We start from the raw sequence: 25,863 nt of genomic DNA on the forward strand, positions 1-25,863 counted from the left end.
TACATGTAAAAACATTATAAACAAGAGAACTTTGGGAAAAGCAATGAGCAACATGCTGATTAAAAAGCAGCCAGTTCTGAGCTGTAGAAATGTATTTCTATATGCATTCTTCTGCATACAATATGTATCTACTGAAACTCCCCTAATTTAAACCATAGAAGGATGTTATCTCAACTTTTACCTATCTGGAAAGACAAAATCTGTGCAGCAATTTTAATAGTTCTGTGGTTAAGACAGTTTCAACATAACTTTTCTATATACTCTAGACACCAAAAAGCAATTGTTTTACCTTTTAATATTAAGCAATGCCCAAGGTATCCCAGTGGGAGTGTTGAAAGCAGGTAGCAATTTCTCCCCAAGTTCTACTGCCTTTTTTCGGAAAACCTGGAAGTTAAGAAGAAACAAAGCGTTGGAAAATGCAGTTGCTCCCACTACATTAATTTAGATAATATTGTCATTGAGCATATATTATAAGCAGAAAATATCCCCATTGTGTTTATTTTTTTGAGTGACGTCAAAGGAATGAAGCAGCACAGCCTGTTTTCCATTATGGACAGTAACAGGAGAACTCACACAGTGATGATGCCCAGATGACCTGTGTCTGGCATGACCAGCATCAAGCCAGAGGCACCAGCACGGTTGGAGCTTCTTCAGTTTGTGCAGAGCTCCCTGTTGGGCCTGTCAGGTGCCCCGGGGTTGGGCAGGGGGACTATCAGACAGGCAGGCTGCTGGACCCAGGCTGCTGGACCCAAGCTGCTGGGGGCTGGCAGGCAGCTGCCTGTCCCCAGAGACACCTCCTTCCAGAGCGGTGGGGATGCTGCTGCTGAAACAAACTTTGCTCTTTGTGAGGTTTATTACCTCAGCCTGCCATAGGAAGCTGGGCTGGATGGCATTCACTTGCTGTACTGGAAATGTGCTGCACAGGCAATCTGCAGCAAAAGCAAGTCCCCCTCTCCCCCCAAAAAACAACAACAACAAAAACAAAAAAAAACCATTGTGTTTTTGTAGCACCAGTCTTATGGACTCAGCTGGCTTATACCCAGATGGATGTTAGTGCCACAATTATGCAAAAAACTGGAATGTACCAGTACAGATAACTGAGACTTAACTGGTCTTTAGCAGAGAGTTTCAGCTTTAGCTGAAAGTTTAGCAGAGTTTCAGCTTTAACCTTAAAAACAAGCAGAAAGGTCTCAATTGCTTAACATGTGCCCACAAGAATGACAAACAATTTAACATCAGGAACTTTTATGTTCAGAGATAGAATAAAGAGGATTTTGCTCTCCTTCAGCTGCCAGCTCAACTCAGGTTACAGTAACCTGACTTTTTGAGCACTGAGTGCTCTAGTAAGAGAGTTTTTAATTAGAAGCAATCTTGTTCCAACTTAAATATAGAAACCTATTTAGTGATTTCAATATGTGGATATCCAAGTCCTATTTGCTTGGAATTACACTGGGATCCTGTGCAACACTGAAAGAGATTATCCCAGTTGTAGTAGCCAAAATAGCAAAGTCACCTTCATTGTTCTCTCTCTAATAATGACTCCCTAAAATTGTTTTTTTCCCCTTTGGACATATTTATTACGAATTTTTATTCTTTCCTGTATTAGAAATCAACTTGTATATCTGATGCATCTCATGATGTAGCCAAGTATGGTACCTCAAATTTTCAGAGAAGGAAAAAAATGCAAATATGTTTATTTGAATACATAAATAAGGGCATTTGTTGGGCAAAACAAGGTAACGAAGAAATTTCTTTCCACATAAAATACAACTTATAAAAATTCTACTTCCTAAAAGCCACTTAGAAGGATGGCTTTTATTACTGAAAAGTATGTGATGAGTAGAGAATATAAAACTCTGGAATAACCACATTACCATAAAGAAGCACCAGACTACCCCACAGTATATTCATATGACACAAATCTCAAGATTTCTGTGACAACGGTTCAAGATTTACAATTACAATATAAGATACTTTGAGGGACCTTAAGCAATTCGAAGCTAAATTATATATGGCTGGAGTAAGAAAACTTTTTCGAGTGATTGCACATGAGTGCTGGAAGAAATCTGAAGCAAGGCAGCAGGGAAAACTATTTGCTTGAAAATCCCTTCATAATCCACATTAATTCTGACTTCTCTGTTTACCAATCGTATGGATTCTGCTGAGAATTAGTTACGGATTTGTGCTCTTCATCCAGCACATAATTCAGTCTCCCCAAGGGTTAAAATCTTGAAGGACACTCAGAAACAGTTGGTGCAGAATGTAATTATCTCTTAGTAGATTTCCCTGAGAGGAGCCAGGAGCAGTAACCCCACCAGGAGCACAAGCTTTCCCCTCATTACAGTAGGCAGCCACCTTGCTCTGCTGAACCCAAACCTATGCTTTGCTCTTCAGCACAAGAGAGGCCTCCACAGCCTTTCACAACATAGGGTGTGATCAGCCCACCAGCCTACCTTAGCATCTCTGCCTGAAACACTGATGTGTTAACAGGAGACAGGTTATGGATGACCCCCTCAAGCAATGGGCAAGGGGTAGATATATTATGGAACATGGTTAAAGGTGCCATCCATACTCTTTTAAGATGTGTATTTAAGGATGAGAGAAGATCTCCCTTTCAAAAGGCACACATGTATTTAACCATAGCAGGGGCAGCAAAGTTCAGTAACTGCTGTACCTAACAGGCTGTATTAATTCCTCCTTATTGAAAAGATCACACGCAAGCTCAGAAAGAGGTCTGTTACAATAACTGCTTGTAGACAAAAATGTTGTATTTCAGTAACTTTAAGATTTGATGTACAGCAATAATGCTTTGCTTTCAAATATTCCTACCAACTCTCACATATTTTTTCAACTCTATTGCATTTCTTTAACAAATTAACAAACCTAGTTCTTTGAAAATAAAAATGCCTACTTTGTAGAAATGTCAAAAATAATGGTTACCAAAAATTAAACACATCCTATTGAAAGTAGTAAGGAAGTGTTCCAGATACAGATATGCAAATAAAACCTAATACACTCCTGATAAGGACAGTGCTCTGAACACCAACATTACAACAAATGGTGAAGCTGGACATTCTAACTTTGTTCTTGTACAAAATACACCTCTTCTAATGTAGTAACCAATTTTCCTAGCAGGCAACTAGGAAAAGAGAATAATAAAAAAAAATTTTTAAACCATCATACAACTTTAGAACCAGTCCTGAAGTAAAGATGCACTTCTTGTTTACAAGAGAATTTCAACAGGTTATTACTAATGCATGCTTCCTCTTCCAAAGTTAAAACAAACAAAGTTAACTAAGGGCATTATCCAGTTTTATCACCAGGGCTATTTTCACGTGGCTGAACGCTGACTGCTAAATCACTATCTATTAAGTAGAACAATATAGGCAAGAATACAACATCACTCTGAATGACTGAACAATAAATAGCAACTTCATGCATCAAAATTATGCTCTTTCAGCAAGGTTAAAGGGTGAAGATTCAAAAAAGGAACCACATTATTTTTCAATTTGCAGCTCTAACAGTTAAAAATTGTAATTGTAATTATGGCACATGGTCCACAATGTTCAGTGTATTTTTCTTTTGCAGAAACTTCTAATATTGGAGAAGAAATAAATATTATAGAGATATTTTTCAGATAGTAAAAGTAAGCAAACAATAGAGTCTTCTGCTTAATATCTCTATTACTGACATGAGCTTCAACTTTTTGCTAAGCCCTAATCTCTCTCCACTATCACTTAGCCAGGTAATTGTTTGGTAAGAAGTATGACAGCCATTACTGAGATGCTCAGAGTAAAGGCAGAAATGACAGAGCACAAAACTGAGAGACATTATGTATAATCAAGGAAAACATCTACAGCAAAATTTCCTATCCCAGTGGTCATCTTGAGTGGCTCAACAACTTTTCTGGCCTCTCCTCGTGGATACTCAACCTGGATTCTCAACCAACAGGAATGGAGGCCTCCTTACATGAACTACTCCAAATGGACCAGACCTGGCAGAAGCTGTCGTGGTCCCACACCTGCATCCACACTTAAGTTTTCACAGTTTCAATTTTTACCTGCAAGTCCAAAAGCCTTCAAATTACTCCCAAGACCTCTACATCTTGATCCACAGCCCTATCCTATCTAGACTGTATACTTTAAGGAAAAGAGACTGTGGACTTCTTTCCCTGAGATATCAGCTGTCCGTTCATCAGGTGATGCAATGAATAAGCCACACTATCATCAATCTTCTTTTAAATTGAGGACTCAAGAGGAAAGTACTGTAGCTACCCGTAAAAGAAACCAAACCACTACAAATTGTGCTGACATTGAACTTGGACATCTATACCATAATACAACCAAGAAAATAATTCTAAGTGAAGGACTGCAATTTAGGAAAGAAAATGATAATGAAGCCAGTCAGAAATACATGATCAGTATATAACACTATAAAGTTAGGCAAGATATTAAATACTGTCTCAAGCATTTCTCTCCAACCTGGTTTGTCCCAGAAGGTAGATTTTGGATGCGTTAATCCTTCCTTTTAAACTCGAAGTATTATTAACATTATTATTAAGAAGGTCTCCTCCATCACACTCTGCAATCCTACCCATAGCTAAAATTAGCACTAAAACAAATTAGATACTTACTATAGTCATATAATAGGCTATACAGAAGATAAAGATACTACGTTTTCTATTTATACTCTGTTGTATTAGTAGGCTATGAATTATTAGTTAAAGTAAGCAAAATGCTCAGTAAAGCTGCAATCTGAAGTGTCTTACAAACACAACAGTCACACCAAATCCTGTGACCATTACTCCGTGCCAGCAATTCTTGCAGCAACACTTAAATAGACAGCAACACATAAACAAGAAATGCACCTCACTGGTGTGCGCACGCAGCTCTCCTGCTACTGTCTGGTCATTTCAGAGGCATTTCAGGGCACACCTACCCAGGGAGAAAAAAAACCCATTGTTTTCTAACTCCATTAGATGTTGTTAATTATTTTTTAAATACATGTAAGTGGCCTTCATAGGAGTACTTCTTGTTCTTCATAAAAGTGAACAAACTAACTTGGGCACTTCCCCTACTGCACCACCACTGCACAAGCTGCCAGGAGCTGTGCTTTTGCACTATCCTGTATCTGTGTAGGTCGTAATTCCCAGTGCCAAGACTCATCCACTTCCTTGGCAACTGTGATCTGCATTTTTCACTCTAGTAGGACTGCTGCACTTTTACTGAAAAAGGTAAAGAAAGTAACCACGTTTACATACACAGTACTTCCATCAGCAGTTTTCCCACAGTAATTGTTTTTCAAACAAAAATTTCCTTATTTCTCTCAAATGTGCCCTTAGTTTAGTGAGGCAGTGTTCCTTAGAAAAGAAGTTTGGGCATGGGATTTTTTTGGTTCTGCTCACTTTGTGCCACTGATACAAATGCAGATGTTTGGGGCATGAATTATGACAGAGAGACAGACTTGGGATGAAAAGAAGTTGTGAATGGAATGAACTAAGTTTTTCAAATACCCACTTAATTTAAAGCAGCTACTTGCATTCTCTACACAGTCTTGTGGTACAGATATCAAAAGTGTGTTCTGTGATCTTTTAAAATGTATTTAGAGGAAAAGTATTTTTCTTTCAAAGGAGGTCATACATTCAGAACTGAGTTGCTCATGCTAGAACACCCAATCCCACAATCAATACTATGTTGCAGACTCTTGTGTCTGTCTTGTCATTATCAAGTCTAATAAGAGAAAACAGTGTTCTCACAGGGAAATGAGGATCTGTCAGCAAAGAAGCAAGTGCCGGGCTAAGACCAGAGCTGTCATTTGGTGAGCACTGGCTTTCATTATAATGCAAGAATGTTATCTCCTCTAGATAAACAAAAACATTTCCTCTAGCTGGAATGACAAACCCCTTTGAAAATGTTAAGTTACCTCATCAGAGATTTAATTGGTGCTCATAATCAGGAAGAAAAGAAAACACAGGAAACAAAGAAGTATCTTAGAACTGCATATAAGGCAGGTGTAATTAAAAAAGAACATGACATGGTACAACATCATAATTAAAGTGCAGCCAGAATTCTGCCTTAAAAAGTCTGCCATACAAGGGAAACCAGTTATCACATCCAAGGGAACAATCGTACTTTTTAATTATTTTCTTTCAACTGGCAAAGATATTTTCTCTACATTTCTAATTGTTTCAAATTAAGCATTTTTCTTTTTTGTTTTATATTTACAGATAGAAACTGACAAGCCACTAAGTAAGATTTATTGCTTTCTTTCCTGTACCTGACTGCCTTTCCCAGTAGGTTAAGGAATGATTATTTCAGTGCAAAAGCAAGAAACAAGAGCAGAAAAATGAACAGGGACAGGCCGCTTTGCTGCTCTTCAGAACACTGGATAGAAATCCTTTCAGCGTAACAAATGTTGATTTAGGTTTAAAGCAATCTGCTAACAAAAGAGAACTCAGAAGAACTTGTTCCAATATCTTCTTTGCTGAAAGACAATTCAGATTTTTTGCTCTGTTTGCATTTGATTTGTTTTTAAAATGAAAGATCAGAAATGCTACCAAAATTGTGGCATGTACCAGAATACTTAAAATAGCATAAAATGAATTCTTCCTCTGTGTTCAATACCAATTGATGCCACTCTTAAGTAATGTCATATTATTTGAAACCATTTCATATAACATGTTTTTCAGTGTTTTCGACACCTGAATAAGTTACACAGCTGCTGGCACTAATTCAGCAGCAATTACTGCCTTTACAATTACTGTCACCTTGACACTAGCAGGTGGTTTTTACTTTAAATTCATTCAGTCCTCACTTACTTCTGGCTGAGCCAAGTCAGTTATAAATTATCTATGGTACAAGGTGACGAAACAGTTAATAACATTTCTGGAAACAAGCATTGTAACAACTCACATCAGCGTGGTAACCACTACCAACAGAAGCCCAGTGGGCTTCATTTAAGATTTTCACATCTGTAGTAGGATTTTCTGTACATGCAGAGCCAGAAGTGCCAAGAGCAGGTTTTGAGCATTTTCTTCACAAAACACACCAATCCAAGACCAACTTGCTAGCTCTGGGCCAGCCCTGGTCCTGCAGGTCCTGAGCAGACCACAGGTGAAATGTCATAGTAGCATATAAGCCCATCTTCCAGCACAGGGCTGCACTCAACCTCGTCTTCCTACCAGGATAGAGAGGAGGACAGTGCATTAAAAATGAACAGCTCTGCTGGAGGCTACACCTACACCTGCTCAAAGACCAGCCAGAGCTAATCAGCACGACTGCACATGCTGGCACCAGACTCAGCATCATCGTGCCCTTCAGCACTCCGAGTTTTGGGAAGGCTTTCTGGTTTGTAGGTGACACAAAAGCTCCTTTGACTAATCTGCACTACACTTTGCTTAGAGCTAAACATCTTACACTGCCTGTGCTGACCAAGCCAAACCCACCAACAGGGCCATCCTAGGTACAGCCAGCCCAGACAGTGTAGAGCTGACTCTGCTCTGGAAATTTAAATCAGCACTGTTTCCATAAAAGCACAGTGAAGGAAGAAAAGTATGCTTTAACTCCTTTACAGTGCGTGGCTTGTCACACCTTCTCCCATGAATTTTGACTAGATATAATGGCATTTTATTTTATTGACAACTTAAACAAATTCCCCCCTTCCCTGGAGATTAGCAAAATGCAACTGGTCAGGGTTTCTATCCCACCGGCATGCCCGGCAGAGGGAGTACAAGTTAAACTGTTACACAGTGCAGAGCAGGGTCATCTTGGGGTTAGATGTCAGAAATCCCAAGAAAAGCACTAAATTAAAAAAAAAATTAATCTCACATTCTCCCCTCTCATTAAAATTTTCAAAAGCAGCACTAGTTTTCATACAAATCTCTCCCTGACACATGTCAACAATATCATAGTGATATAAAGCAGCAGGAATGTTTAATTTTAAAATAATGACCACCTACAGTTGTTCCCACCACCCCACTCAGTTACACCATCATACAGTGCTGGGCTGGAACGTATAAAAAGACAAACAGTTTTCAGTGGCAAGAGCCTAGAAAATACAGATTCTGTAGGTAAAAGGGGTTTCCTGTAGTGAAAGGGGACTTTCTTTCCCATCAAAGGAAAAAACAGCCAGTATAGCATTTACAACGAGATCTTCTGTATGGGAATCCAGAGGTTCTGTTTGACATGTCTGTGAGAGCAGCAGACACCAGAACACTCAAACCTTGTGAAAGCTCTTGGCACCCAAGATGACGCGGCACTTCAGGAAGGTGCACAGCAGTTTCCAGCTTTTCAAAATTGTGACTGTAGAAGTATGCAAATAACCTTACATTCAGGAAGACATTCAGGAAGTGTGTGGCATCTGTGAGCAACAACTCTTACCTCACCTGTAAACTGCTAAAGTAACACGTGTCTTTTTCACCACTTGAGGAAATAACAAACACAGGCAAGCTTTCAGAACTGCACTGCCTTTTCCAGAATACTCCAGTATGATGGTCACCAGCTCACTTAAAAAATGTACTTACTACAAAAAATAACCTTTTGAAAGGGAAAGAAGACTAATCCCTCGCTTTATTTGCTTAGATTAGGAATGTTTAATTTTAAAATAATGACCACCTACAGTTGTTCCCACCACCCCACTCAGTTACACCATCATACAGTGCTGGGCTGGAACGTATAAAAAGACAAACAGTTTTCAGTGGCAAGAGCCTAGAAAATACAGATTCTGTAGGTAAAAGGGGTTTCCTGTAGTGAAAGGGGACTTTCTTTCCCATCAAAGGAAAAAACAGCCAGTATAGCATTTACAACGAGATCTTCTGTATGGGAATCCAGAGGTTCTGTTTGACATGTCTGTGAGAGCAGCAGACACCAGAACACTCAAACCTTGTGAAAGCTCTTGGCACCCAAGATGACGCGGCACTTCAGGAAGGTGCACAGCAGTTTCCAGCTTTTCAAAATTGTGACTGTAGAAGTATGCAAATAACCTTACATTCAGGAAGACATTCAGGAAGTGTGTGGCATCTGTGAGCAACAACTCTTACCTCACCTGTAAACTGCTAAAGTAACACGTGTCTTTTTCACCACTTGAGGAAATAACAAACACAGGCAAGCTTTCAGAACTGCACTGCCTTTTCCAGAATACTCCAGTATGATGGTCACCAGCTCACTTAAAAAATGTACTTACTACAAAAAATAACCTTTTGAAAGGGAAAGAAGACTAATCCCTCGCTTTATTTGCTTAGATTTTTTTTGTTATTGTTTCACTGATGGCAAGAAAATTTATTTTCTTTTCTAACTGGTTATTGTATTCAAGAATTCACATAGTACCCTGACAAGTTCCCTTCTGTAGAGAAGACTGTAGAGAACTAAATCAAATGAAAGTATCTGGTATGTAAGTGAGATTTCCAGATTTAATCTAAGTGTACACAGCAATAAGTACAAAACCCCTCAAGTTATCAGCAGTAGTTAACACATGTAATTACTTCAGTTGTTTTTTAACTAAATAATTTCTAAGTAGACATATTGTGTTTGAAAATCTTATTTTAGGTAGGCCAGTAGTAAATGGTACAAACTAGCAGAAAGAAGGCAAGGCATAAGCCAAACAATATTAATGTACAGTAACTTATACACATCTGACCTGCATTTTAAAATTGCAACAAAGGAATGAATTGCTAAGTAACCTTAGGATTAAAAAAATCATACAGGACGAGTTTATTTCAATTATATTTAGTTATTTCTTTTTGTGCTAGTCATGTGTATTTAAGACTGCTTTCACAAACTCCAAGAACTATTTAACTAGAACAACTTTTGGACTACAAGAGAAAAAGTAACTGCTAATCTATCTACTAATGCCAAGAAAGCATTAGTTTTTTTAAAGCTTATGTATACTTGCACAATTAAAACTTAGCTACAATCCATTAGTACCTGGAAAGCTCATGAACTAACCATTTAATAATACCACTGTTGTGATAAGACAAGAAAAGGTGGTGCTGAATGTAGTAAAGAAATTTTAACAACTGCCTGAAATAAAAGGAACTTGTTAGGTATAAAAGCCTTTGAGAATTCCTCACACCAAACTCAGGGCAGCCTTATTTTTCAAGAGGTGCAATACACAGCATACGCAATGAGTAATGAGTTGGATTTGCTGCGTAAGTGCAGATCAACTGTACTGTCAGCTGCTCCCAAGGTCCAAGCCACAGATAACAAGACTCATGCCTACAAAAGCTGTGCTCAAATCCTAGGATTCTGAAATCCCACACCACTCAGGATAAATAAATTATGAAACAGCTCAGTGTCTGTAAATCAGTGTCAAATATTTAGGGTGCCAGCCTTGCATCCTGTCAGCAATAGAAAGCCTGGAATCCCAGGTCTCCAGTTAAATAAAGTTTGTGTTTCTAGCAAGGGCAGATGGCAAGCTAGCAGGCATTAAAGCTGTCAACAGCCCATGATAGACAACTAAGCCCACACCTAAGAGCTAGGGGAAGATTTAAACCTCCATTTTTACCCAATATCCACATAACTGGCACAGGATATTAACCTACTATGTACGTATTAACGCTATGTTATGTCCTGCTCTGAACAACAGCCAGCACTGTAAGATGCACTATATAGCTGCACAACTAAAGGATGAACAGATCCTATCACTGAAACCTTAATCCAAAAACCGCTCCAGCCCCAATGAAAAAAAACAAACCCTCAAACCTGCTTAAGTCTAATATTCAAATGCTTAGATGCTGATGAGAGACACTGTCAGCCCCAGAAATAACTAATACATTAACACCAGGAAAGGATGTCAAGAGGACAAAATGTCACATATTTAGCTCTCAGGTTTTCTACAGTTAAGGAAGATTATACATGTATTTGAAAACATATTGGATGTAAGCAAATATGAATGGAATTAAAAGTATGATATAAACAATGGAAATTCATTATACTTGTGAAGTGACACAGAAAACATCTGGATATCATCCTAGAAGTTTGCAGTTTTTCTGATTAAGGAGACAGCTGCCATAGTAAAATTACTATAACCACCAGCAATGAAGAATATCTTTTAGCACAATTCCTCTGTTAAGCCAGAAGCATCTGCTTCCTAATTTTCTTTTAATTTTATCTTGCGTACCCAGCCCAAGCACTGTAAAAACAAATTTAAATAGCTGCCTCATTTGACATCTTGCAAGCTATCATATCTAAACAAAGAATGACATCTTGCATATGAAACTCTCCTTTCAAGCAGGTGACCGTTGAAAGGTGATTTGCAACACCATCTGTGTGAAAGCAGGGAGTGGAGTGGAGTAGCCTAATAAACTTTGCATGGTGAATCAATAATTACATACTTAATGTAGCATAAACTGCTAACAGAAGATTCATTTCTGGCCTTGTAAATTTGACTGTATCTTAATTCCAAGACCACTAAGTGATTTAGAGTGATGCCTTCACTCTAAAGTATGCTCCTACATGATGGTGGAAGGCACAGAGAAGGCTAAAATTTGCCTAGGTAAATTATATTTTATTTGCTTTTTAATGTTAACTGAAGAACAAACGGAGAGCTGTTTGTTTCAGCCAGCATGACAAGATACTTGCAAGGTTGTTCCAGATGTTAATGGAAAGAGTTTTAAATTATGCTTATCAAATAGACAAGTATAACAATGTGAAAAGGACACAAAGTATGCCTATTTTAATTGTTCTTCTGCTCTTTTTTTTTTCCTAACTTAATTTACTCACTTTAATATCTTACTTCAACAGAATAACAGCTTAATGAAATGACTCTCAACAGTTGGAATCAAAAGGATCTGTGGACAAAAGCATCCAAAGCTCAGGATCTTCCACAGCCTGCTATCTTCCTTGAACCAACTACTAGCTAATGGGCACCTGCAGAGCAAACCTGGTCAGCTTGTTGAGTCAACAGAAAAAAATACTCTGCCTTTTTGCTCTGGTCCCCCTCAAAAGGTGGTGTTCCTGAATCACCACATAGTCTCAATCTGACACCGTCACAGGTATTGTCAGGTATTGATATTGCTCAGAGGTCAGTACTCAAAGGGTTAAAATTTACACTGATAACGTCCTCAGATCAGGTAGAACAGAGTAGATCTTCTCCAGCCAGGTCAGGTTTTGTTCTTTCTGAAGAGAGTTACTCCTGTTGTTGTAGAGCAATTGCTGTGGGTCTACAGTGCTAGTGCTGTGGCCCTGAAAAAGGAAAGTTTTCCTTTTCCTTGTTTTCAGGCAAAAATGCTCCAGAAAACAAAGGGATTGTGATTTCATGAAAATGTGAGTGAATGTTCACAGAATGCCTGAGATTGGCATGGTCCTCTGAAGGTCATCTGGTCCAAACCCCTGCTCAAGGAGGGCCATCTAGAGCCAGTTGCCTAGAATTGTGCATTCAGATGACTTTTGAGTATCTCCATGGATGGAGACTCCACAGTCTCTCTGGGGAACCTGTGCAGTGCTCAGTCACCTTCACAGTAAAAATATGTTTTCTGATGTTCAGAGAGAATCTCCCATGCTTCAGTTTCTGCTGAAAGTGTTATATAAAAGTTACACATATATTATGGCACAGGATTAGGGCATGTATAATCCTAAGTGACTTTCACAGAATGATTGGAGTTGGAAGGGACCTCTAGAGATCACCTAGTCCAATTCCCCTAGCTAAAGCAGAATCCCCTTGAGTACATTACTCAGGACTGCATCCAGGTCGGTCTTGAGTATCTCCAGAGAAGGAGACTCCACAACTCCCCAGGGAAGCCTGTTCCAGGACCTTGTCACCCTCTCTGTAAAGAAGGTTTAACTCATGTTCAGACGGAATTTCCTTTGCTTCAGTTTATGCCCATTGCTTCTTGTCCTATTGCTGGACCCTACTGAAAAAAGACTGACACCATCCTCCTTAAACTTACCATTTAGATATTTATAGACATTAATAAGATCTCCTCCCAAGCTGAAGACTCCCAGCTCTCTCAACCTTTCCTCATAAGAGAGATGCTCCAGTCCCCCAGTCGTCTTTGTTGCCCTCTCCTGACTCTATCCAGCAGTTCCCTGTCTCTCTTGAACTGGGGAGCTTTGGACCAAACTACAGTTTCAGTAGACACTGGAACACACTATTTATCAGCAAGAGACTCTTCTTATAATGTAGTAGTGGCTTGCTTTAGAAAGCAAGCAGTAAACTAATAATAACAACAATAAGAACTAATAACTGGTGAACTACATACAAAGTAAATACAAAGTAAGACAAATTCAAGTTTTTTAAACCAGTCATGACATTGGGCACAGAATTACAGTTTCAGGCTTTACACAGTCTTCATTAAGCACAAAAAACTTTAGGAATTTCATTTGCATTGAAGTTTACTCTAATGTCCTTCACCAGAGATCCTCTATTCATCTTCATGCATGGGCAATTCCATTCACCATTAATTTGATGTGTTCATAAAAAATAAATTAAAACCTGCTCTTTCAGAGTGTTTCTTCTACTCTTTAAATGTGTATCAAATATAATGAGTATCTGATGAAAACTAACATTGCATATTAAGGCTGTCCTGTGTTTAAACAGTAATGCATTTATTTTAATCCTTATACTAGTATTGAAGGCTACACAGGAATTTCCAGATTTTGTGATCTCAGATACTGGAAACATCATAAATATCTTTAAAAGTAAAATGACCACAAGTGCAAAGACAGCGCCAATTGTCACTCTGTTAGATTTACAGCATAGATCACTCAGGAACATGCCATTTGATCATAAAACTCTGATTGTTCTTTGTCTGCTACCAGCAGTTACAGACTGCTTCTGTTTCATTTTTAGGAACCAAGCCCTAATGTCTCATCTCAGTGGCTTCTCAGATGGCAAGTAAAAGTTAATGACTGTCACAACCACTATTATAAAACTATTTATTCAATGTATTTTGGTAAATTCAGTTAAAAAACAACAGGATTGAGAAGGTGTCATTTGGGTAAATTCAGCCTGGATTTGCAATTGTGCAAACAGCTTAGCTTGATTTCATGACAGGTGAGTTTTTTCACACTAGCAGTTGCACTGATGATGCATCCCTAAGAAGCAGGGGAGAGCAATTTGTTAACATTCAGCATAGTCTGCAGGTTCCTTCCTCTAAAAGACCTCAAACACACCATCTTTCTTGCTTTTAATTTAAGTAACATAACACGTAAAAACTTCTTTCATATAGCAGAAAAAGATGATGATTTCTTAACTCAGTGCTTGCTTTCTTATTGTTGAGATTTCTCTGAAAGACAATAGTCACAGTAACTGATGAATAATGCACACAACCAAAATAAATGTAAATAAAGTGCTTGGGTATTTTCCTTAAATTAAATAAATGTCAGCTCTCTTGTAGTTCTTTTTATGTAAGCCAAACAGGAGGCTTCAAGAGAGAGAACTATGATTTAAGAAGCTGCTTTTATGTTGTAAGTTAAATCATCAGGCAGACTAATTCAATTCCTTTCTGTTTACTGTAAGACTATTCCTCTTATTGGACAAGCCATAAAACTAGAGTGACTAAAACATAAGGAAGTAAGTAGACATTTTCAATTCTGAAGTCAGAAACAAGTGCTCTGACTGAAGAGCAGTGCTGCCAGCTAGTCATAAATCTATGAGCAATGCAACTGCTTCTCTGAATTCCCTGCAGTTAAAACTTTTTTCACAGTTAACCCTCAAAATCATTCCTCCAATTAAACAGTCATAAGGTGTTCTCTTCAAAGATCAATATTATTTTTTAATATGGTGTACATTTGGAGTTAATAATGGTTAGAAGTATTAATAAAGATTTCAGGTATGCATGTTAGCATATATAGGTATCATTACACTGCTTTCTATCCCTCTCCACTTGAAACAGGAGAAAGAAAAAAATACTTGATTCATGTAAACACTCTCCATTTTTACCAAAAGTCATGATATGGCTTTAGTGTTTCATTTTACTGTTTGACTGAACACTTCACATAGCTATTCCTAGAGGGAATACTTTGCTGGTTTCACTTAATTGTTTTTTTATATATATTTGATGGTATGTAAATCAAAACACTACAGTCCCTTAACTGTAATTACAAGTTGTAACTAGATACAAATAAGTCCTAAAAGTATGATTTAGAATAGGGGCTTCTTAGCATCAGTTACACTGACTTCTTCTATCACCATTATATTCTGTCAAGAAAAAAAAACAGTTGAGCAAGGAGTTCTTGCTATCTCAGTAAGTCTTTACTTTTGGCCCTGGATCAGTTGATAACAGTATTAAATTAACACACAACTTTCAAGCAAATCAGAAGGGCTGATGGCATTTAACATTGGAATAAGTCTGCCCAGACATGCCAAGTCCCATCCCCAGAGTCTCCTGCAGCACCGTGGCAATGTTTGCCCAGAGCATCTCAGCAGTTATTGATCTTGCCTGGAATCAGAAAGATTATTTGTTTTTCTCTCTAGAATATAAATGGAAATAAAGGCAACTGTGGAGAGAAAAGACTGAGCACAGAAACACCCCACAAGCAGCAAATGCTGATGAGAAGGTTTGAGTTTTCATGCACTGGTTTTGCATGATAACAGGAAAAAGATTGAAACTGTCTGTATACTATGAATCGTGTTTTTAAGAACAACTAGGGAAAATAGCATCCTTTAAGAAATGGCATTGTGAGCTGCTGATTTTGTTCTGCAGCTGCTGGTTTGAAGAAAACAAAAGAGTTTTCGAAGAAAAATGGAAGAGAATTTCACAGCATATCCTTTTTACATGATGATCCTCAGCATCTGCTGGACTGTAAAATTATCTAGTAATTATTGCAAAAAAATAAGGACAACACAACTTTAAAGCACTAACTGGACTGAACCAGCTTCCACAAACAACTACTGTGGTTATTGTGCTTAGCCTGCAAAAGCAGATGACTGCCTACAGGCTGAAAAAGAAACAAACCAGACACATCTAGTTCTTCAGATTAACTAGTTACAGGGCCTTCTTGGTCCTTCAATACTTCTGATTCATAAGAAACAATGCAACTGGCCATTGAAGCCAGAAAGAAGATTGCTTTCTGTTAACCGAAGGTTGATTGCACTCAGTAACATTGCTGCTGGAATGATCTTCCTTGTTTGCTTTAGAGTTCTGTCAGTTTACATAAGGTTAGTTTTTTTGGATGTTGAAATAAGCTTTTGAGCCTTCATGTACCTGAACTACAAGAGTCCCTTCATACGGTAGTGTCTTAATTAGCTACTATTTGAAGGAGTTACCAAGGTCAAGTGGGTTAATATAAGTGATCAAAGGAGATGAGTGAAGAATACCAGAGCTGAACACATCAAACACAATCACAGTTCTTCAGCACACTTTACCACTGTCTGACTTCTCTTATATCTTATGCTTTACTAAAAATTAAACAGTAGGAGAGCTGGACAGCTAACACTCCTGGGAATACAAAAGTGTAATACTTGTTGACAAAAGACTTGCAATGTAAAGAGTAGGCTAAGAAACTGAATTTGCTGTTTAAATGCATTCTAAAACTATTTTTCCTTCAGGAAAGCAAGTGAGATATATATGAAACACAGGCAGTATATACTGCTCCTCTTTTTCACCTTTCAAATCTTCGTTAACTCCTTTGGCTTAAGAAAAGCTTGCAGTTTGCTCATTTCTGTGCACTTGGCCCTATGCAAAATGAACCATTATATTCATTTATTTGAGGAAAACAAAGATTTGTCTTTCAAATGCTTCATGACAGCTCTGTTTAGGAGCCATCAATTGCCAAAACCCCCAAATCCCTTGGCACCCGTTGCATTGGAAGCAGAATAGGATTTTTCATGTGAATATCTTTTCCAAATTCCTTCTCCATCATTTGCACATAGGGTGCAAATACAGCCTCCGTATGGCAGAGGATAGCTTTTGGCTCAGGAGAGACAGGAACTGCATTCATTTATTAGCCACAACATTTATCAACATTATTCAACTGTTGCATTTGTACCAAAAAAAAAGGCAAACGAATATGTGGATTCCTGTAATTTTTGAAAGACCTTTGTAAAAAGTTTCCTCCTTTCCTTTCAAATGTTTTAGATTTTGATTGTTTGAAAAAGCACAAACAATAGATCTTGGAAAAAAAAAATACACAGGCCAATTAGCACTCTATAAATTGATCAGGTGAGTTTATGCTAACTTCAAGCCAGTCAACCTTGTGTGTATCTGTTTCAGGTTTGAACTGCTGAGCAAACTGTATTGCTAAACCTAAGAGAGACTAAAAGAATATCTGATTCTTCTGCAGCAAAGATGCTATTATCTGTACCTATTGCTGGATGCAGGAAGAGCATGCAAGAACAGCAATGATGTTTGCTTTGGATTTCAGGCATTCAATTTTCTCAATGATTTTCAGTTAGCTTCAAACAGCAGGACTTGTACGGAGCACAAAGTGGTATTTTGTAATGAATCTCTAATCTGATCCCTCAAACAGCAAATTGGATGAGAGCTTTCCCAATTTCATCATAAACTTCCATTCACTTGATTTGTATTTAAAATACTTAAAATGACTGAATGTTTATGTATTCTTTCATAGAATTAAAATTTTGTAATGTAATTTAAATTTTTGCTAAAAAGATACAAAAGTAGAAGTGTTTGCAGACTTGGGAATCTGATGGAATGACTCAGTAGTTGCCAACAGAATAAAAAACACAGCAGTCTCCCAGTGGATGGTTTACACTTTTATCTTCCCTAAGCTAATAAGGAGAGGACGTCATCATCTACTTAACTTTCAATTTAATGAAAAATAACCTCTGGATCAGACTCAGTCTGTGGAGACAGAACACAAGATGGAATCTTAAATAAACTAACTAAACATTTTGATAAAATGAGATGAAGAAATTAAGAGTTACTCCCAGAGTAAAATGCAGGTACATACTATTTTTACCTGGGTTAAAAATAAAAAGTATGGTGGTTCAGTAACATTTATTACTTATGACATAATCAAATTTTATAATAGATCCACAGAGCAAATATACTTTCCTAATTTTTTTCTATAGCCTAGAACTAAAGGAGGATAAAATTACATGCTGACCTAGTCCTGCAGTTTTTGTGTTGCTTTCATTTGCAGAAATTAGGCAGATTCTTGGCTGTAAAATTGTATATAAGGTTTATTCTCTAGATAGTATATTTGCAACAATCTCAACACTGGTTGCAAATTACGCCACAGAAACATGTTTTTCACCATATATTATACACTATCCATTGTATTTGCAAAACAGGACAATCCTACTAACTCTTCAGGCAATGTTTTCACTCTCCATTTATTCTGCTTTATTATTGTAATTGCATTTGATGCTGCAAAATGACAGAACTGAATACTGAGATAAATAAAAGAGACTTTTTTGGAGACTGAATTTTTTTGCACATGCAGGGTGACTCTGGACAGGCTGTTAATAGCATGTAATTTCTTCTGTATAGAATATTAACTTATGCAAATAATTCTTCTTTCAAGTCTCTCTAGAGCTGCTGCTCAAAAGGAAGGGCTGTTACACGAGTACTTATGGTAGACATGCCCTCTCTAACTGTTCTGTTGGACCACAATCAAGTTAAACTACAGGAGCTGGTGGAGAGCCAAATCCTCAGAACAAACAAACCACCTTTCTCTCAGCTGCCAGAGTTCTACTTAATAATATAGCTCACGAGCTCATGTCAAACATACCAGCTGTTACAAACAAATATTACTTGGCTTTCATTATCATCACTTGTCCTTTCTAACAGTTGACCAGCTTTAGCATCAGACTACAGCAGTCTGGAGGTAAGCAGGGATTTTTGCTTAATGTAATAAGCAATAAAGCATTTCTGTTCAGTTTTGCATGAATGCAAAAGCATATCAAGTAAGTTTGCCCAAACAATTAGTTGTGTTGTTTTGAAAAAAACCCCAAACAAGACACAAAAGGCAAACCCACTAAAAATGAAGAATGTGGTTGTGTCCACATCAGAGTCTCAAATTCATGTTTCTCAGACCAAAATCAGGGCTCTGGCTGCTGGTTTCACCATAGGTTAGCAGGCTTGGGTACGGCAGCTGCAGCAGGCTATCATCATAGCTGGTCTGCTCCCCTGCTGTGGACACTCATGCTGATGACAGACATTTGAAAGAGAAACACAGCCCCTGCTGAACTCCAGCAGACAGCAATTCACCAAACTAATGTCAAGGGCCACTATTTTCACTTTATGTCAGCAGAGCAGCCTGAGGGGCTGTTTTATGAGGTGCAAAAGTTGTGGGTGCTGGCAGCTGATTGCATACCTGGGGTACAGGTGGCAGAGGCTCCATAAACCTCCGAGTTCTTAGATCTGAGTAAGAGTTCCCAGTCATGATACGTGTATGTGGTGCTAGTAACTCCAAAGCAGAGAGGAAAGAGAAGGAAACCCAAGAAGAAAAAATTGCATTAAGTGCAAGATGAAACCAGCATTTCTGTTACTGTTCTTTGAAGTTTCCACAGCTTTATGTGTGGGGCCAGCTCTGAGCACAGAGCAGCTCAGCGAGTAACATTGGGAGAAAGGGGCCAGGAGTACTAGGAATGAAGAGGCTTCTGGAGTATAGGGAACCCATTTAACAGAGATGGGTTTCATCTACCATGACAGTATAATTACACTGCAGGAACTTAAAGAGACAGAAATAGAAGACTGAAAGGCAGTCTGCTTGGAACAGCAGAAGAACAATCTACATCAAAGAAAAACGCAGGAGTCGAGGTTATCTCCAGAATATGAATACACAGGGATTCTGGAGTACATTTTGATGCAGCTAGCACAGAAAGAGAACAGCACTAGATCTGTTAAAGGTGGTGAAGAGATTGAAATACTAATGGAGATTAAATACTGTGATTGTGGGAAACAGAGATGTGAAATCCTTCTCTGTCCCTGAGTTGGCTGTGAAGTGCTACAGCAGAGCTACATTCTTTTATCCATTGTAATGACAGCTTCTTGATAAACTCAAAGTTTCTGTAAGAGAAAAAAGTAGCACTTGACTTATTCTGACATATTACTGTCTAACAGGGGTCACATTTTCCAGCTCAACATGCTGCCAGAAACAAAAGGTTCACTTTGGTAATATTTACGTTCAGGTACAGAATCAAGAGGAAGAGCTAAAATGAAATTAGAAAGAAACACCTCAATGGGTAAAATGTTTGGAGATGACTTGGAGGATAAAAGATAAGGTTCAGAGTCACAAGATTCTCAAATCAAAAGGCTCAAATGACTTCTGCCTTCTTTTGGTGTGACTGTAAAGAAGGTAACTCAAAGCCAAAGTATATTAAGTCTAATTAAGGAATACAGAAACTGATGTCTGAAAAGCTAAATGAAAAACTGTTGCCAGGCTAAAAGTAATTTTTGAAGATCAAGTTATTAAAGTTAAAAAATGAAAAGAGAAGCACAGGGCCCAGTAGAGAGCCAGGAGGAACAATTAAGAGATGTTTGTGTAAAAGTGCATGAAATAAAGCCATTGCAGAAAAGCTAAACTTGCTCCAATGTTCAATCTTGAAGAGCCTAGGGAAGTTCCCATGCAAGGAGATCCTTAAAACAACAAGCCCAAAGCACTGTCCCAGTATTGAGGCTAGACTAGATGACCTCTTGAGGTCCTTTCCAAGCTGAATGACTCCAGGATTGTGTGAAATACAGAAGCTGAAAAAGAAGATAAATTAATGATAAAGAAAACAAATCACCACGATCATTTCAGAGCTCTAAAGGAACTAAAACATAACACTGCTTAAGTACTGATGTATCACTTCAAGTGGCAGCAGATGGATGGTAGGTGGCAAACAGGACCCAAATCTGAAAACAGGGTTGCGGAACTACAGGCAACTGCAGCCTTCTAGTTTTTACCAAACAGGGAATTCTACTGCCAGTCTGTGAAGATACTTAAGTTCAGTGGCATTCACACAGAACTGATCAAGCTGATACAGTATGCCTGGAGTTTCAAACAGCATTAGAAATCAAGCTTCCAAGACATAAAAGGAAAAATCCTCCCATTAATTAGTGTCAACTTAAGTGAAAGGAAGCAGAGATAAAATTCTCACAGTGGTGAGATAAGATCCCCTAGGCATCTATACCGGAACTTACATTTCTGATTTGAATAAATAGGCCAATACCTTTCTCCAAGTGACCAACTTCATCCTTCTACTATTCAAGATTTCTAAGTGATTAATTATATTTTTTATATATATGGAATTTAAATATTCTCTATGAAAGGAGATCTCTACAAGCGAGGGAGAGCCAGCTATAATAGCTACAGCTCAATTCTGGCGAATGTCTTAGCATTATATGAAGTCAGCAATGTTTTGTGGTCATCTTGGCAAAGGCAGCTCTAGATCAATAGCACCTGCATCATTATTTCATGGCTGCTCCTCATTAAGAAGACAGCACTACCATCACTGATGGATGGTTGTTTTAAGCAGGCAATGATTAGCTCTGAAGTCAGACAGGAGGCCAAGATCAAGTGAGGTTCAATAGCAGCACTGTAACCCCTGTTTTAAACGCAGATATAAGCTAGTCTCTTTTTTATTTTTTTTCTTTTTTTGCTTTTTTATTTCTAATTAACAGTTGTGTTCCTTAAAAACAGGAGATACTGCCAAAGGAAAAAAAAAAAAGTATCTGTCACATTGCTGCTTAAAGTCAGGAAGAGAAATGGCAATATGAACACCATTATCAACTTTATCTTTTTCCAGTGAAGTTAACTATCATTAGTCCTAGAAAAGAGAAGCCTATATTACGCAGGAAGAACAGCTGCTGAATAAAAAATATTTTCACTCTGGGAAAAAAACGAAGCAAAACAAAAACACAACCTCATCCCATCCAAAAAATGGAAAAGATTCTAAGGAATCAGGAACTTACTAGGTGGATCTGAAACTCATGCTCCTAATTCACTTCAGAGCATTTTGTATTCAATTTTTGCTACTCATACAATCAACAATTATTAAAAGCTCCTTCTATTCTGCCTATGCAACATACTATTCCCTGATTGTGGAACCAACCTTCAGCCCTTAATACATAACTTTAGCAGGACCTTTAAGAATCAGCTATCAGTAAACCAGAAGAGCCAGCCAGATCAGTCTTTAAGATTGTATATTCTCCACAAGCAGCTCCATAAGCTTATAATGATTCTCAGCACCAGTATCACTATTAATTCCAACAGTGAAGATTCCACTGCTCAAAAATAGTATTTGTCATCTCCATGAATTCCAAGAAAGAGGATTCAGTGTTGTCCTTGTCCAAAAGTTAACAAATTATCTCCTTATACAACTATGTTTGGAAGTGTCCTTAATGTAAGCAAGAGTAAAAGAAATATCTGGGTCTGCAGAACAGGGGATTTTGCCACGTGCAATATTCCTGAGCCCCACTATACTGGAATATGACATGAGACTAGTAAGTATCACAAAGCATTTGTAAAACAAATCTCTCCCTTACTAGGAGAGTAGAAAATCAAGAAACGTCACATACTAAGTTGCCCAGAAGATAAATCACTTCTACTAATGAATTCAAGTTTAATTTGAACAACAACAAAAAAAAAAAACAAACAAGAAAATTTGCAAATGAATCTGTCCTATTCCTGCGGTTTAAACTCACCATACAACAGGCTCTTCCAGATTCTTTCTTACAAATAAACAAACAAAAAAAACACTAGCACTGCTTTACAGGAACCAGGCTTATTCTTAATAATCCCTTATTATTGACTCATGGGGAAATAGCAAGGAAGAATTCATGTGTCATATTACTATGAAATCAAGTTTTCTGTTATTTGTAGCTGTTTTACAAATTCAGTTTGGTATTTCACTGGAATTACTTCTAGGGGTTTAAAGAGCAATAATAAAATAATTTTTAAAAAAGTCGTGTGTATGACACTGTTCTAGCATTTTTAGTCATTTCATATTAATTCTAATAATGCCAAAATTTTAGGAAGTTTAATATAATGCATCTCATAGCTCTATTTGCAAGTAAGCAGCCCACAGTCACCAAGAGGCAAAGTATTCAACTGTTATTTTTTAAAATTAGTCACATTGGTGCCTTTATCTAAATGAACTATTATGTGAGCAGGATGTTTTACAAACTACTCAGTGTGACAGCACATTCTTTAATCATGATTAGTTAGACTTACAAATTATTATGGAACATACAGTATGTTGCAGCTTTGGATCATTACCCATGGAAATGTAATTCAGAAGTACAAACAATAATTATTTCTGTCACTGCTTTTACTGAAACAAAGCTTTCTTTAATTAGGATATTGATAAACTAATATAATATTTTTAAATAGTTAATCTGATAAAGAATAAAATGAGCTTTTAACTGAGAAAGCTTAGTTCTCCAAACAGCCAGCACGCAGGTTGTTCTGCCTCCTTGGGAACACCCACTAATGTAATGGACTAAAGGATGATTAGATATGCACTTTGTATGGTGGCAGCCAGCTTCTGGGAATTTCAGTCCTTTCTACACCTTCCAGCAGCACCAGTGAAGGACAGACCCAGGCAACACCAGAAACCTCACACTGCTGCTCTGTCCCCAGAATGGCCTCATCCCACTCCTCCCACAGGCAGCAGCTGGCTATTCAGTGTCCTGGATTTAGGAGTGATATTGGGAAGTTTTCCTAAAACGATGAAGGCAGAGTATGCTGGGTTGCACTCTCTAAACCACCAAAGCACCTGTTTCTTTAGAGAAATGATTCTGTCTTGGACATCAGATGTCTATCAAAGAGTATGAAAACTGGTGGCCAGCATGGACAGTTTCTTTCTCACCCTGGAAGAGGTCAAGATCCTCCTTAATCATACACATCATCTTAGTGTTTAGGGGCCCATTTTACCCTCATTAATGAGTTAATTAATTTTTAGTATGGCCATCAGCACCTGGTATCCCTAATATTCCTCTGTGAAGAGTTTCACTTATGCACTATGTGGAACAACTTTTGTTTCAAGTGTTTTCTCATTTTGTTTTTACAACAGTTTTATTTGAATACTGGTGTTGCTACCAAGCTAATCAAGAGATGGTGGTAAAACTGCCTCTTCAAAGATGGAGTGGTTGAGAAGCAATTATTAGGTGTTATTTAGGAGAAACTATATATATGCACTGGTTGAAAGTCAGCCTGTACATTAACAGACACAAGATATAAGCCACCAACATGTATGTGAAATCAACAACACTGATGAAAAATGGTTCAGGCATTTATTGACAGACAATTGCTGCTTGATATAAAGGTTCACGTGCAGCTCTCTACCAGGTCATTGTCTGTCAAGAAGCACGCTCTACTTCTGTTGGAACCAGTTTATTAAAATGTAACTCTGTTATACTGGAAAAGTTAATTCCTGTTTGCGAGAAATAGATACCCAGTGAAAGATGCAGCTATTATATTGCAGAAGGAAGAGTTTTCAATTCTGTTCATCTTTAATTGTGAGTTACTGTAGGAGGACAAGTGATTTCCTTCAAGAATCTGAGATGAAATATTAAGTAAAACAGCTTTTAGTAAAGATGAGGAAGCCAGCTATCAAGCACCTCTCATTTTTTTCATTACTGCTAAGTGTGAATTTGAAATGGGTCTAAGAGCACCTTTTTTTCCCCCTGAAAATTATAAATCAGTTAAAATATAAAAAGCTGTATCTTTTAAAACATTAGTGCCTTTTCAATACCACCTACAATTAGGACAAGACCATGGGAAATAAATAGGTAAACCTAATTAAGACGCAAAGTGTCAGAGAAACACTGTCTCCTTGTAGCTGCTTTGTCAGGTGCATGACCCAATCACACCTGCTAAGACAGCTTTAACATAATTATAAATTTTAACAAAGACTAAATTAACTTCTATGGTGTACGTGATAAAGTGACAGGCTTAAACCAGTTTTATCCAGTATTTCTGAAATTTACGTACAAAAAATGATGTATCTTTAAGGTTTTTAAAGTTCCCACCAGTAATTGCTTTGGATTTAAAGAAATCCAATGATAAATTCAAATTACAGTTAAAGATTATTAACTTCTGTTAATCCCACAATAAAATACTACTATAATCCAGAAGCAGTAACAAAAATTTAAACCAGTAAGATTGAAGACTTTTCAAATGTCAAGCTAAAAATTTAAAATATGCCAGTGCCTTTTACTTAGTATAGCCTTGTCTAAAGATATTACAGAAATAATTGCATTAATCAAAGCTTTTATATGAAATTGCTTCTTCATTCTGTCCAGAAACCACGACAGGCAAGAGAGATTAATGGGATATTAATGCTTTAAAGACATTCACATGCATGGGTTTGCCAGTTATCCTTTCACGCTTAACATGTCTTCTTCACGTGAGTTGAAGCTTCAACTTCAGGAAGATCAAGAGAAACAGAGTTCAGAGGAGTTAAGAATATCCTCCAAATCAATTTGTGAAGCAGGTACCCAATGCACCAGAGCTACCACTATTATGGCACAGGAACTTCCTAAATACATACTCATGAACAAAGCCAAATAAGAATGTACTGGGTATGGCCTCTATTCAGAAATAAAAATAAAAATAATTTAACACTTTCAGACTTGTACAAAGCAACAGTAGCAGAAACAAGAACATCTATTGGACATGCTTCTGCTGTACAAGCAATTTTCAAAGTTCTAAATGACTTTAATTCTGATGAATAAAATTAATTAACTAAAAGTTACCTATTTACCTATATGATGATATTTCAGATAAGCCACATGGAAATATCTTACCTCTTCTCCTGAAAGATAGTAAGCTGAAAGTAATCCACCAACAAAACGGATGTTCACCTCAAATACCGAAATTTCAGCATTCTGTTGAAATAAACAAACATAGTTTTATTCCCTGACACTTTTCTGTACTGTTTCGGTTTTTTGTTCTAGTTCTTTTTCTTTTGGCCATACATGCAGGTACTAAGCTACAACATAAGTAAATGGCAAAACACAGAAAATGTAGGGAA

The 25,863-nt window shown here is 37.6% G+C and overlaps 1 protein-coding gene across 1 annotated transcript in view; it reads right to left on the reverse strand.

Moving 5' to 3' along the window:
- The window catches only part of MAN1A1 (mannosidase, alpha, class 1A, member 1), a 104,573-nt gene that overhangs the window by 58,823 nt on the left and 19,887 nt on the right, over nucleotides 1-25,863 (reverse strand). Inside the window, exons 3-4 of the mRNA XM_009999091.1 lie at nucleotides 25,637-25,717; nucleotides 290-384 (exon numbers count right to left, since the gene is read on the reverse strand). Coding sequence (XP_009997393.1) covers nucleotides 290-384; nucleotides 25,637-25,717 — 176 coding nt within the window. The remainder of the gene's footprint in view (nucleotides 1-289; nucleotides 385-25,636; nucleotides 25,718-25,863) is intronic.

This window comes from Chaetura pelagica, unplaced genomic scaffold (assembly GCF_000747805.2).
Source record: "Chaetura pelagica isolate M959 unplaced genomic scaffold, ChaPel_1.0 scaffold90, whole genome shotgun sequence".
Lineage (NCBI taxonomy): Eukaryota > Metazoa > Chordata > Aves > Apodiformes > Apodidae > Chaetura > Chaetura pelagica.